Source organism: Convolutriloba macropyga, chromosome 4, assembly GCF_964194025.1.
Source record: "Convolutriloba macropyga chromosome 4, txConMacr16.3, whole genome shotgun sequence".
Classification (NCBI taxonomy): Eukaryota; Metazoa; Xenacoelomorpha; order Acoela; family Convolutidae; genus Convolutriloba; species Convolutriloba macropyga.
Genome location: NC_134471.1, coordinates 44,468,908 through 44,484,508, shown reverse-complemented (window position 1 = coordinate 44,484,508; position 15,601 = coordinate 44,468,908). Strand labels below are relative to the sequence as shown.

The window sequence follows — 15,601 nt, the reverse complement described above, 5'->3', positions numbered from 1 at the left end:
TTTGAGTGCATTGCTCTTCGACTCTCACAGCATATTAGCAGAGCGCAATTTATAGTTGCTAATTATAAGGCACTATTGACAATCACCAAACAACGAGGCTTTCATTAGCTTCATTCTGGTGTCTACTGTAGATGACATCTTTATTGCATTAATACCTAATTCCACATGCCGTTTTCCTTCTTGAGAATTTTACTTCTTGACATTTTCAATAAGGCTCATTTCTTTATTTTCATTATTTCGCCCTTTGTCAATGATTTTGTAAATCTTTTTGATCGATTGCAGAAAATTGTGTATTGAGGTTTAAATTTAAGGTTGGTCAAAGTGCTGAGCTAGCAACTTGAGTCAATTCTCAAGGTTTTCTATTAAAATACTAAGGTATCGTCAGCATGTTCCACCAGGTTAAAGTTGTCGTTAATGACAGCAAAGATCTTTATGTATATATTGAAGAGAAAATAGCCAAGAAATGTTCGACAGATGTTCGATTGAGTAAAATGCTTATTAGAGATGTAGAAGTGCCGTTGACACATTGTGTTCAATACGATAGCCTCTTGTATGATTTTGCGATTCTTTTTTTTTCAGTAGTTGCGTTTTTTAATATCTCGGATACAAAACTATCCTTTAACAAGGACATATTTTGTTTGTATTTCCATATAAAATATATTTTAAGTCGGGCATTTTTAACACTTTCCTCATAAGCATTCTTAATTTCCAGATTTGTTTCATAGTGGTGTCTCAAGTAGTTAAACCTCAACGAAACTGCTTGTGTGAGTTGATATTGCTTGTTTGATCCAGCTGTAATGACATTTGTAATTTTTAAAAGAATCTTTCTCCTTTATTCTCTTTCGCCCTCTCTGAACAAAGAGTTGATAATTGATCAGCTTTAACACTGTTCAATTTTCGTAAAAGACTTCCCTCTGCAACAGTTTTATCAATTATTTTTTAATCAAACAAATTCATTGCTTCGATTGACGTCGAAAATGGTGAATTTTCAGGCTGTAGTGAGTCAAAATTATATCAATTGATTCGCTTTTCTATTTGTTTACGGTAATGAAATCCCCCTGAAAACTTTTAAGTAGTTATTTTCTATTAGCGTGAAAAGAAGAGTATATGTCTGAGTCAAATATCCATTTTTTCTAATAGTTTTTGATTTTTGGAGACCTTAGCCAGTTTTCGTGAAACCATAAATTGCGTTTCCGAAGGACACTTAGAAGTTGTTTTGTTTGGATGCGTTTTTTGCAATGCTTCGACAGATGATGAGAAAATTTTGTTCCTTGTGACAGATTTTTACTGTCTTAATTTGTCCTTCAGTTGTTTACAGGGCGGGATCTTTTTCGATATCTAGTGAATTTTAAATGATTTTGAATGCTTCAGGATGAGGTTTTTTGAAAAGTTATCTCTTTAAAAAAATGGAGACTTATCATGGAGTGAAAAGCAGCAGTTTTTTCGGATGAATTGCAGTTTTTAGTTGATGGATCTGACTCGGGCGTTTGAAAGGGCAGAGCAACAAACCGAACAATAGTTATCAATTTTATCTTTGAAAACATTTTCTTGTCGAATTATGAAAATTCAACAACTGAATGCTAACGAACTTGCTGTACGAACTTGCTTATAATTGGCATGGCACCCTTTTTGATTTTCATTAGAAATTGCTCTGGCAGTTGTTGCTGTTGAGTATGATAAGTCGCTGAGTTTAAGGATGTAATGCCAGAATAGTAAGAAAGAAATCCAATTTAAGGATGTAATGCCAGAATAGTAAGAAAGAAATATTGAAAGTAGCTGGTTTCAGAGAAAAGACACTCCTTTTGAATAATTGAGCTGGAGGTTGTCTTGGTAGAGAACGGTGTAGTTTCCACCATTGGAACAGGTTTCGAGTTGATTTATAGCGTGCTTTAGTAGCTTGATGGTTGTTCAAATTCATACTTATCAATTAGTAGCTTGTGTTAAATTCCTCATTGTTCCGACCCTCTTGAGGGGGAGGAACTATATACTCAACTGGGTTTTTTTTGTTCCGTGAATTTTCGCCGCTCGATATATTCATCGTAGAGAGTTGAGACTGGTATCATTAGAAAGCTCGTCCAGCGTAGAATATGGAATTAAAAAGATTTTTTTAATTTTCGTTTTCTACAGGGAGTTATCGAGGTTTAAACTTCTGAGAAAAGAAGAGTGAATTCACGTTGTTTTTATTCACATTTTCCGGAATTTTTGCCTAAATTTTCGTCAATTTTGGTTAAATTTGTTATAATTTTTAAGAATAGTGTCGTTGATTTCATTTTTGAAGACGAACAAGCATTGTTGATTGTTTTGATTTAATTTTTTTGGTCAAAAAATCTGGATAAACATTTCAAAATTTAGCCTTTTTCATCAAAAACAGCACGAAATAAGCTACTTTAGTCCACTTTGATTAAATTTGCCGACAGTACACCCCCAAACAACACTCATACAATCTTTGTAGACTCAGAGGGGGGCTATTTTTACTTCAGAGTCCGCTGAGAGTGCACTGTAGTTAAAACTTTGCCGTTTTTTGCTAACTTTACTCGCTGATTATCAAAAATGCAGAATTTATTTTGAGTTTTCAACTAACAAATTATCTATATCTACAACATTCGAAAAATCAATTGTTCCTAACGGACAATAAATATTAGCAGGGCTAGTTTTGGGCCATTCTTGGACTGTTACAATCCAAAAGAAATCGGGTTGTAATCAGTCGGTCTTTTTTTTTTAAAAAAAAAGACTTTTTTTTAATAATAAAGAACAGAACATATCAAATCAAAGCTCAGGAGTGATAGGTCCAACCAATTCGCTTGCTAAGCACCTCCAAGCTAATGCATTTAGTTTTTTAATTGAAAGTTTATGGTCGTTTCTTTTTTTAAAAATAATTGACTTTTCAATAAGTAATGGCTTAATTAACTTTTCCTCTATTTTTTCTTAATTTGCTCAACTTCCAGCTTAGTGTCAGCAAAGAAAGACTGCTTCTTCTTTCTACTGAGTTAACATTTATTCTCGGTTGCAGTTTTAAGCCTGAAGTTATTGTTTTCTGGCTTTGATACTACAAGATTTCAGATTTTTGTTTGTTTTGATATTTGCCAGTTTTTCACGTTTTCTAATTTTGTCACATTATCACATTATTGACAGTTCCATGTCACCTTATTAGCATTGAGAATAAGACACAATTGAAGATATTAAAATCTTGAAAGATATACATCATCGTTTTAACGGCCTCGACGCCTCTTTCTTGAAGAAATCAATTGAATTTTTTAATTTTGTCTCTAACTGTCATTTATACTTTGTCGTTTCGGTCGTATGAAATTTCCTGTAGAGTGATAGCTTTCATTGGCTTTTCATGGAAGAATAGAAGAACTGATATTCTGATATTAGTTGATAGCTGATGGCTTTCATGACTTTGAAAACAATCGTTTTCCAAAATTAAAAAAAAAACTTTTTAACTTCGCAATTTTGTTCTTTTTATGTTTCTTTTTGTTACCTAATCTCGTTAGTTAATTACTGGTCAAAAATGACATTATGGGTGTCAAGGGAACAAAACGGATTGGTGTCCCAAAATCTTTTTTTAAAGAATTTGTTATGACCTTACTGGCTTCGACACCGGTTTTTCACAAAAAAAAGTAAATTAATTTGATTTTGTCATAATTGACGTTCTTTTTGTAGATGCAAGAAATATTCTGGATAATTACAGGTCTTGAGGGCTTCCTTTTCATGAATAAACGACCCTAATTAAATAGCTGTTTTTGTAATTAATGCCTTGATGACATTGAATGTAATTTTGCTTCGAAAAAGAAATTAAAAGTATTACATACTTTAGCACTTCGCTTTTTTTATCTACTTGTGACCTAGTCTTACAATTGAATGGCCACGTACTACATTATAGCTGTTTGAAGAAGGCACAATCAAATATATTTTGAGTGCCAAAATCTGGCTTCACGGTTTTGACAGCGTTTTCTGGCAAGTTTCAATTGAAATTTTGTTTTTCTTTGTTGTTCTTTTTAGCCGCTTTAAAAAATGAACAAGGACAGGTCCTAATGCCCTTCTATAGGAGCAGTGTTAATCGTAAATTTGTGGTAATACTAATTGATTCCTGATGGTATTTATTACTTTGAAATTAACTGTTTCAAAAAAGTAAGTTAGTTTTTTTACTTTACTGTTTTTGTTCTTTTTTGTATAATTGTTACCAAACCTTTTTATGGACTGGTCGCATATGTTTTCTGGTGATTTATATGTAATTTTTGTTTAGTTTTAATTTTATCTGACGGTATGTTGACTTTCTATTAAATTTAGTTTTTAAGAGGGACATAAATTTTTTGATGTAACTAATGTTTGTTGTTGTTTGATTTTGCTGTTCGTCTTGACTCGCTTTCTTAATATTGACATATAACAGCAATCTAATGCATCAATTTTTACTCCACTGAGTTATTTGCTTTGGAGTCTATCTTATCGTTCATACAGAATTTTTTGAAAAAGACTTGGGCATTTTTGGGATTCGCAAAAAATAATTTTTGGGTTTTTCTATCTGTTCCTCATTTGGTAGACAATCATGCCAAAATTGTGGATGGGCGGGGTCGGAAACTTATGTGCCATCGCACATTACCGAGCCGCCTTGTTTGTTTTGTTTTTGGTATCGTTTTTGGTTGGTTTCTACAGTGATTTTTCGCATAGCGTGAATACTTCATGATCAAAATTGTTTGCACATGACTGAACGAGTTGTTCATATTCTTGAAAGATATTGTCCGCTCTTTTATATTCGTCGGACTGTACAATTTTATTGGTTTCATCCTGGATTCCCAATGCTTTCATTTAGTTCGAGTTATTCTCTCACAGTACTTTGATCTTTTCTTTGGTGGTTGAATGGCGATATGCGTTTAATCCTATGTACTAAGTTGGTGTTGAGTCAGATTCGATTTTTGCTACAATGCTACTTCCAAGAATCAAGTTGTCGACATTTTCTAAAGGAGCTTTTTCAAGCACTTTCCGTTTCCCCAACCAAATTCTCTCGTAATGTTGATTATACCTATGAGCGTGAATATCTAGGGTGTCCACAACTGTCCTCATTATCTTCAGCAATTTTTTTGTAAATTTGTAATAACTTTTTTCTAGAATTATCGTTTCCTTGATTTTGTTTGGTGCAAGTCGTTATTTCCCACAGGTGCACCGTTGATAAGCCCAGGATTGCTTTTTGCGACAACATCATTATAAAGTGGAGCAATTTTGCTGAATAATAATTAGAGGCAAACTAATGAATATGTTTACTGATCTTCGAACTTTTAATTTTAGCAACGTTTTTTATTTGTTGATAGACGTCAGAATTCAGCTTTTCAGGATCATTTTGTTCTTTGAAGTTTACCGAATGTTTTTTTTAAAATTGCAACTGTGTAATGAGCCATTGGCAGTACTCCTTTATGCTTCTCCTCGGAACATCTGAGTAACTTGGAAATGCTCAACGAACAACTGAAGTTGGCTCCCCTGTCTTTTAACTGTATCTATGGTAGAATATGAAACAAAAAATTAAACACCAAGAGCTGATTCTATAAAAATGTTTGTGATGTATTAACTTTATTCGCTGCACGTATTTTGACGTTACAATAAATAATACGTTAATATTGTCATGGTTATTGCCTTCGAAACCATGAACTAAAATATCGGCCAATTGCCGTTCTGTTATAAATGCTTGTAACGCTATAATCTCGTTGAAACTTTTTGTTTCATTGAAAACTTATCTTGGACACAGTCTCGTTGGCATTGCTTTGCTTACGTGCAATATCACAATTGAAAGGAAATTTTTTATGAGGAAGTCGAATCGAAACCCGTTACTAAATTGTATGCTGATGATAATGCTTACTTATGAACTCTCAATTTTGTACATTTTCGTGATGTAAAGCAGCTATTATACTGCACGATACTAATATAATTAAGTGATTGAGTACTAATGCTATCAGGTAAGAAATCCCATTGCTTCACCTGATTAACATGGTTTTTTGGGAGGTTAACAAATTGAAAGCGAGCGAGTATTGAAATGTCAATACTCCAAAGGAAGAGAGAACAAAAACACGAGAATATTCACGTCAAAGGAGGATTCGAGGATCTAATGGAGAAATCGAGGGTCAAAGTAAATTATCAGCAGGCATACTTACCAAGATTTTCCTAATTTAATTTATTCTTTTTAGACGTTTGGATGGAAAATTATGTTCTGTATGATGAAATTGGCAGAGGTGAGAACACAATTGTGTACAAGGGCAGGCGTAAGGGTACTATCAACTTTGTGGCTATCTACTGTATTGAGAAATCAGTTCGGGCTGAAATTACCAATCGAGTCAGATTGACACACGAGTTGAATCACGAAAATGTGGTGTCGTTTCACGAATGGTACGAAACATCGAACCACCTGTGGATTGTAGTTGAGCTATGCACTGGAGGCACTTTGAAACAAGTAATCGAACAAGACCAGCATCTACCAGAAGCATGTATTCGGAAGTTTGGTCGCTGCATTCTAAGAGGATTGTATTACGTACACTCAATTGGCATTGTTTTCAGTAACCTCACGACACAGAAGGTTCTACTAGATGGTGAGGGAAACTTAAAATTGAGTGACTTCACTCTAGCTAGAGTTCCTGGGGAAGATTTACAAGCTATTTTTCAACAAACTATGGAAGATTTTGAGGAATTGGTAGAAGTTGACAGCTCACGCGTGTCAGTTGATAAGTCTTATGCAGCTCCTGAGGTTCTAAAACAGGGCTTGTTCAGCCAAGCTGGAGACTTTTGGAGTTTTGGCTGCATTCTGTATGAAATGTTCACCGGAACTACTCCTTTCAGCTCCTCGAGCGATGATCTGATGGCAAACTTGGAAAGTGCCAATTTCGTGTCGCCAAGAAGCAAAGTTCTTTCGGCGCAACACACAGAAAAGCCATCGAGAGAGTTTATGAACTTGCTTAATGGATTGATCCAGCCCGATCCAGCGAAACGATTTGATTGGAATTCAATTTCAGAGCACCCATTTTGGAAAGGAAATATTTTAAACGAGACTTTCGATCGCCCTATCACGCTGGTTACAGGAGGCGACGCTTCAGATGCCGAAGATCGAGGAATGGACACTTTAAATGCTTCCACTTCAAAACTAGCCCAGTCACTGAGAATGACTCAAGAATTGAGATCATCACTTAGGCCCAAAACTGGCGAAGATCCGAAACTAGCACAAGGGACGCAGGGCACATCTGTCAACGTCAACAATCCGAAAGCAAAAGTACGAGGAAATGAGAAAGGTGGAGCTAACTCTGATACGCAAGGTAGGGAACCGAAAGCGACATTAGAAGCTGCTGAGTCGACCACGCCCCGTGATAATAGAGCTCAGTCAACGAAAGGCGACTCAGACTGTAGGGGGACTAAATCAACTCAGAGAGCGTCAAATGTCAACCAAGATAGTTACTCGTTGTCTGAATGGAAACAACTAATTTACACAAGTTCAGACTTATCAACTGGTGCAATAATCGACAACCCTAAAATTTCAAAGGTATTGGATACAAAATTTGAGGCTAAATCCTTACCAGCTCCAAGTATTGGTTTGGAAGGCATCAAAGCACTCTCGGAAGACCAGCTGAAAAATCATGTGAAACCTTTTGTTGATGTTTTGACGCCGGCCGAGAAGAACAATACATTACAAAAGGCAAAGTTGCATGTGGCATCCTATTTGATGAAGGTCAGTTGCGAAGCCTTGAGTAATATGCTAGTTAACCAGTACAGGCTCCTAAACGTAGTTGTGAACCACGTCAAAACTAATGGACTGCAAGAGATGCGGGCCAAGTATTGCCGATTGATTGGAATTGTTGCCCAAAACTGTTCACGAGTGAATCATGGAACTAACTTGATGGAGGTGATTGTAATATTGACTGAAGTTCTACGAGACAGTTTTAGAAATGTGAAGATCAAACAGAGTGTATTGCCGGCCATTGGAGAAGTGCTTTTTCTGATTGCGGCCCAGGAGGAAAAAGAGGGATCTAGTATTGACAGTTGGACAATTCCTTCCATCTCCTTCACAATGGTCACCCGATGTTTGCGAGAAGGCGAGGAATCCATAACTCAACATTTTGCGGCTAAAATTGTAGAAAACATTGCGGCGACAAGTGGTGTCCATTCAAACAAGTTCTCGACAACAGAAGTTGCTCTTCTGTTGTGGAACCTGTTCTGCCATTCATCCAATGACTCACTCAAAATTGTGGCAATTTCTGCCCTGTGCAGAATCAACAAGCTCAACACTGCAATATTTCCAAGTGTAATTGACAAAGTTGGACTTCAGAGAGTTCTGGATTCGATGGCTGCCAATTCCAAGATTCAGCAACCAGTTTTAACGATGTTTCTGAGTATGTTGTCGAATGGGCAGCATGTTTCGCGTCTTACCCAGGATAAAGATTTTATAGTTCGAGTCATGAAAATGCTGGAAAGTCCAATAGCAACAGTCAGAGCTAAGTTTTTCCTTCTGCTCTTAATAGTAATTGAAAACAGCACTGAAATGCTGGTATACATGTGCAATCAGAGATTGGTGGTATACATTGAGCGCGACTGTAAGAAGCAGATGTCAGCAAGAGCTGATCAGAGCCAGCACTATTCTCTCAATTACCTGAACCAGTGCCTGGAACAGTTGATGTTGATAATAGTAAACACGTTCCCTGTTGTACTACAAGACGTTGTGGCCACATTGGACAGTGTTTCTGGTCGCAAACATCCATCGACGTTGCAGATTAAACAAATGAAAGCCACGTTACCGCTTTTCGGAATGTCCGTTTTTCTGATTTCCAGTCAAGTATTCAGAAACCGAATCCTAAATGAAGACATTGTTACCAAATTAGGACAATTGCTGACGCATGTGCAAATGATAGACTCCGGAGAAACATGCATCGATTCTTCGAACAGTGCAAACTTGTCGGATGAGTTCAAGAAAACGTGTTTGGGATGTGTGGAATCGATAGTTCAACATCCGCAAATCATAGTATCTTATTGCTCCGAGATGGTCGATGGACTAATGCCTCCTCTTAGCAATCTGGTGATAAATAGTGACAATGCAGACATCAGACTTATGGCTCTGTTGTTACTCTCCGAAATCACGAGCGAAGTGCTAAGTCATTGTCTCTCTGCAGAGACTTCAGTTGTCAAAGCCATTAAGAACCGCGTTTTGTCTAATTTTGTATCTATTTTAGTGCCAAACTTTGAACAGATTCTCATCTACCAAGATCCGATGCCAGCGTATGGGCTTAAAATGCTGGCGAATATTCTGGAGACTTTTCCCGCTAGTATCAAGGATATAGAGTCAGCTGGGATCATTCCGATCATGTTTCAGGTCTTGTCAGAACACGAGACAGACTTGACCGGAACTGTAGTTCTGAGTCTGGTTAACATATTCAACACTATAGTCACCACCAAGGGTGCTAACTTGGATAACTTGTACGAATTGGGATTGGCAGATAATCTGTGCTCTCTCTTTCTGACCGTGTCTAGCAACATGCGCTCATCTGAAGAACAAAATCGAAATAGCGGCTCAGCTTTTTTGAACGAAAAGGATCTCAAGGCTGTTAATACGTTGGCCTCTGGCATTCTTGAATGTCTTCAAAATCTGCTGAAGTATGCCTCAAATATTGTCCGGGTGACTTTGCAGCAGAAAAATGCAAATGGAGCCACCGATACATCTAAAGCTGAAGCTTTACTGCTGCGCAATAAAGTATTTATGCAACTAATGTCACCGTTGATACAAATGCTTACTTCAACTGAAACTGATATCCAGGAACTAGCCTGCAATATTTTGTTCATTCTTGTGCAGCTCTATGGTGGTGCTGACGATTCAACCGATGACGTCAACATTATTTCGTCCGATAACCTCATTTGCATTCGAAAGGCGTTGCAGGAGTTCGATATGAAAAAGCAACGAATTCTGCTGAGGTTTCTAAAGCGCGTCTTATCAAGTGATAGAAACCATGTGGAAGAGTTCAAGCGAAGTCCGCTGAGCACTGACATGACAGAAGCTATTCAGAAATTGGCAATAGGCAACTCTCTATCGGGTGGCACCAATACTGATGTGACAGTTAGTTCAGTTGCAAAAGAGATTTTAAAAATCATCCACGCTTAATTTAGACTTCAATGGGAACTGGAAATTGAATGAAACAAAATTCGACTGTTTATAATCCCGTGTCTGTAATTTTGTTCATAGTGTAAATAGAGTTCTTTGTGCCAGCGTTGTTTTCCAAAAAATTAAGTGCGTTGTATAAAATCTGTTTGGAATGAAAACTTATTGAGTGGGTTACAATAATCTTATTTGTCTGCAGCAAGCAAGTTTGAGTGCTTTGATCAATTATGAAGCATATGATACCAGAATCCTCGTGACATGATTCTCTAATCGGTTAAATAATGAGCACAGTTATAAAAGTTTGCCTTTTTGTTTCAACCTTTTTATTTCTAATATACCAGGGCGTCAGTCAAATCATCAATTCTTGTGTACGCTTCGTAGAGAACAAAAGAAACGTCATCTGTTCTCAGAAGCCACCTCCTCGCGTATATCTTTGATTAATATTTTAACAAAAATTTCTTTTCCATCAACTTCAAATTGAAGGAATTGTTGAAAGGAAAAAACGTCGATTTTGGAACGTTATGCTGGAGAAAATTTTTGACGATCAATTCAAAATTAGTCATTCACTGAAACTGCAACAAATCATCATTGTATATAATTGTTGCAACCCCACTTTAGTGGGGGGAGGAACTATATACTCAAACGGTTTTTGTTGTTCAGCCTTTTTTTCGTCGATCGATATATTTATCGTACACATTTGTGGGTGGTATCATTGAAAAGCCTGTCCAGCGTAAAATATATATAATTTAGAAGAAATTTTTGAATATCGGTTTTTCCAAAGATTTATCGAAGTCTAAAATTTTCTGAATAGTAGACCGATCTCCGTTGTTTTCAATCACATTTTCGTATCTTTTTTTTTCAAGATTTTCGTCAATTTTGCTAAAGCTTGCTACAATTCTCAATAACAGTGATATTGGTTTTACCGTCACAGACAGAGGATGGATGCTGGATGGTTTCTTCCTAGTTTTTTGGTTAACATTTGAGATAAATTTTTCAAATTTCACATTTTCATGGAAAAAGGCTCTAAATTTGTTTTTTTTTTTTGCCCACTTTGTCTGAATTTGCCTAAAATAGAGACCTGAAAACCGCAGGCACAATATTTCTAAACTGCAAAAGAGGGTTAGTTTAATTTCGCTTTCTATTAGAGAACTCTTGAATTGAAATTTTGCCCGTTTTTCTAATTTAACTAATATGTATATAAAATGCATCATTTATTTTTGATGTATGAAATATTTAATTTGCTAAATTATGTATTTGGCAAATTTTGGGACAATTAGGTGCTTAGTTGAACGCGCAGCTATATCAGGGTAGTTTTGTTCATGGACTTCTACAATAAGAATTTATTGGGATTGTATTGCGGCGTGGTCTTTCTTCAAAATATTTTTGAAAGAAGACCTCGCCCCGTTGTTATTTACCGGCGACAACCGGTTCATATGATACCATTCATATGAAATTGAGCTCCAGTGAACATGATAGATATTCAGCTTTTAGGATGAGCTCATCGTTTTTATTGCTGTGCAAATTGTTTTTGAAAACAAATCGAATTTTTGTCTTTTGCCTGATTTTTTTGTCTCCTGACTTAGTCTCACTAATAAACTAAATTCAATTGCATTTTTCAATTGGTACAGTGAAACTAAACCAGGTTTTCATTTGATATCTAATGGCGCTTATGACTTTGTAAATGTATTTGTCTTCTTGTCTTACTTCTTTTTATCTTTTTTTAATGTTACATCTTTTGATCTTACTTCTGTCAATTAGTAGCTGTGTGTAAATAAAGAGAGCGCAATCTTTTTTTATGTGAAATCAGATTTAGTTTGTGGTTGAGTTTCATTTGTAAATAGTGGTTCTTGGCTTTAGTGCTATCAGTTTTCAATTAAAAAACTTTGATATTTAAATCTTTGCGCATTTTTGAGTTTGTTTTCTGTTTACTTGACAAATTATCGCTTTAATGAAAGGTCCAATTGGCGTCTAAAGATTGTGGAATAGAACATATTTAAAGTTTTGGTGAATTTTTTGGTTTTGATGGCAGCGACATCGTTCTCGCAAAATTTATTGGATTTTAAAATTTTTACTAGTATTTCTCGTATTGTTGTGTTTCGACGCATGCAGGATAATGAAAGATCACAATGTCTTCTTATAGGTTTGTAAATGAGTCGATTTAATTATTTCAATCTATAGCTAAAGGGTTGAATGATTCTCAAATTGATTAAATTAATAAAAAATTTTTTGAAACTACAATTTTTTGTTCTTGATTTGGTCGCCATTTACTTAATTTTGACAGGTGTTATCAACTTTTGCTGAAACATGTAATTTTTGTTCTATTGATTATATATTTGGATAGATGGTTTATAATGCCTCACAGTTTTAGTTTTTAATTTTGTTTGTGAGATTTTGTTTGTGAGTTCTCTACGTATTTGATTTTTTGTAGTCCTGTGACCTTGTCCCACTGATTGCCATTCCTTTGGCTTCTTTTTGAGTTGCAGGATCATCCGTTTATACTTTTAACGGAAAGCTTAAACTGAATTCTGACAGGTCTTATCAAATTTCTGCTGAACCATGTAATTTTTTTCTTTTGGTTATATATTTGGATATATGGTTTATAAGGCCTCACAGTTTTAGTGTTTTTTAATTTTGTTTGTGAGATTTTGTAACTTTTTGTTTATGAGTTCTCTACGTATTTGTTTTTTAGAGCCCTGTGACTTAGTCCCACTAATAGCCATTCCATTGGCTTCTTAATGAGTTGCAGGATTATCCGTTTTTACTTTTAACGTAAAGTATAATCTCAATTCTGACAGGTCTTATCAATTTTCTGCTGAACCATGTAAATTTTTTCTATTGGTTATATATTTGGATGAATGGTTTATAGTGACTAACAGTTTTAGTGTTTTTTAATTTTGTTTGAGATTTTGTGAGATTTTGTTTGTGAGTTCTCTACGTATTTGTTTTTTTGTAGCCCTGTGACTTAGTCCCACTAATAGCCATTCCATTGGCTTCTTAATGAGTTCAGGATTATCCGTTTTTACTTTCAACGGAAAGCTTAATCTCAATTTTGTTTGGTCTTATCAACTGTTTGCTGAACCATGTAAATTTTTTCTTTTGGTTATATATTTGTATATATGGTTTATAATGCCTCACAGTTTTAGTGTTTGTTAATTTTGTTTGTGAGTTCTCTACGTATTTGTTTTTTTTTGTAGTGCTGTGACTTAGTCCCACTAATAGCCATTCTTTTGGCTTCTTATTGAGTTTCAGGATCATCCGTTTTAACTTTCAACGGAAAGCTTAATCTCAATTCTGACAGTCTTATCAACTTTTTGCTGAGTCATGTAAATTTTTTCTATTGGTTATATTTTTGGATATCTGGTTTATAATGCCTCACAGTTTTAAATTTGTTTGAGATTTTGTTTTTGAGTTTTGTCCGTGTTTGTTTTTTGTAGCCTTTAGAATTGCCCACTAATAGCCATTCCAATTGGTTTCTTAAGGAGTTGCAGGATTATCCGTTTTTTTAAACGGAAAGCTTAATCTCAATTTTGACAGGTTTTATCAATTTTTTGCTGAGCCATACAATGTTTTTTCTTTTGGTTATATTTTTGGATATATGGTTTATAATTTCTCACCGTGTTAATGTGTTTTAATGTTGTTTGAGAGATTTTGTGAGATTTTTGTTTGTGAGTTCTCTACGTATTTGTTTTTTTTTGTGGTCCTGTGACTTAGTCACACTAACAGCCATTCCATTGGCTTCTTATTGAGTTGCATCATTACCCGTTTTTACTTTCAACGGAAAGCTTAATCTCAATTTTGTTTGGTCTTATCAACTGTTTGCTGAACCATGTAAATTTTTTCTTTTGGTTATATATTTGTATATATGGTTTATAATGCCTCACAGTTTTAGTGTTTTTTAATTTTGTTTGTGAGTTCTCTACGTATTTGTTTTTTTTGTAGTCCTGTGATTTAGTCCCACTAATAGCCATTCTTTTGGCTTCTTATTGAGTTGCGGGATCATCCGTTTTAACTTTTAACGGAAAGCTTAATCTCAATTTTGTTTGGTCTTATCAACTGTTTGCTGAACCATGTAAATTTTTTCTTTTGGTGGTATATTTGTTTATATGGTTTATAATGCCTCACAGTTTTAGTGTTTGTTAATTTTGTTTTTGAGTTCTCTACGTATTTGTTTTTTTTCTAGTCCTGTGATTTAGTCCCACTAATAGCCATTCTTTTGGCTTCTTATTGAGTTGCAGGATCATCCGTTTTAACTTTTAACGGAAAGCTTAATCTCAATTCTGACAGGTCTTATCAACTTTCTGATGAACTATGTAAATTTTTTCTATTGGTTTTATATTTGGATATATGGTTTATAATGCCTCACAGTTTTTGTTTTTTTTTTTTTTTTTGTCTGAGATTTTGTTCGTGACTTCTCTACGTATTTGTTTTTTAGGCCTTTGACTTAGTCCCTTTAATAGCCATTTCATTGGCTTCTTAATGAGTTGCAGGATTTTCCGTTTCTGCTTTTAACGAAAAGCTTAATCTCAATTGTGACCGGTCTTATCAACTTTTTGCTGAACCATGTAAATTTTTTCTTTTGGTTATATATTTGGATATATGATTTATAATGCCTCACAGTTCTAGTGTTCTAATTTTTTTTGAAATTTTGTTTTTTGAGTTCTGTGTTTGTTTTTTTGTAGCCTTTAGACGTGCCCACTAATAGGCATTCCAATTGGCTTCTTTATGAGTTACGGGATTATCCGTTTTTACTTTCAACGGAAAGCTTAATCTCAATTTTGTTTGGTCTTATCAACTGTTTGCTGAACCATGTAAATTTTTTCTTTTGGTTATATATTTGGATATATGATTTATAATGCCTCACAGTTCTAGTGTACTAATTTTTGAGATTTTGTTTTTTGAGTTCTGTGTTTGTTTTTTTGTAGCCTTTAGACGTGCCCACTAATAGGCATTCCAATTGGCTTCTTAATGAGTTACAGGATTATCCGTTTTTGCTTTGAACGGAAAGCGTAATCTCAATTTTGACTGTTCTTGTCAACTCTTTGCTGAACCATAAAATTTTCTTTTGGTTATATTTTTTGATATGGTTTATAATGCCTCACATTTTTAGTGTGTTTTATTTTTGTTTGAGATTTTGTTTTTCAGTTCTGTCAGTGTTTGTTTTTTGTAGCCTTTAGACTTGCCCACTAATAGCCATTCCAATTGGCTTCTTAAGGAGTTGCCGTATTATCCATTTTTGCGTTCAACGGAAAGCTTAATCTCAATTTTGACAGGTCTTTCAACTTTTTGCTGAACCATAAAATTTTTTTCTTTTGGTTATATTTTTGGATATATGGTTTATAATGCCTCACAATTTTAGTGTTTTTTAATTTTGTTTGTGAGATTTTGTAACTTTTTGTTTATGAGTTCTCTACGTATTTGTTTTTTAGAGCCCTGTGACTTAGTCCCACTAATAGCCATTCCATTGGCTTCTTAATGAGTTGCAGGATT

The 15,601-nt window shown here is 35.0% G+C and overlaps 1 protein-coding gene across 1 annotated transcript; it reads left to right on the top strand.

Annotated features, from left to right (window-relative positions):
• Positions 1–5,528: 5,528 nt before the first annotated feature.
• On the top strand, positions 5,529–10,222 carry LOC142337699 (serine/threonine-protein kinase ULK4-like). Its single transcript, XM_075387145.1, has one exon. It carries the CDS (start codon positions 6,182–6,184, stop codon positions 10,115–10,117), a length of 3,936 nt encoding a protein of 1,311 aa, XP_075243260.1. The 5' UTR covers positions 5,529–6,181; the 3' UTR covers positions 10,118–10,222.
• The last annotated feature ends 5,379 nt before the right edge of the window (positions 10,223–15,601 follow it).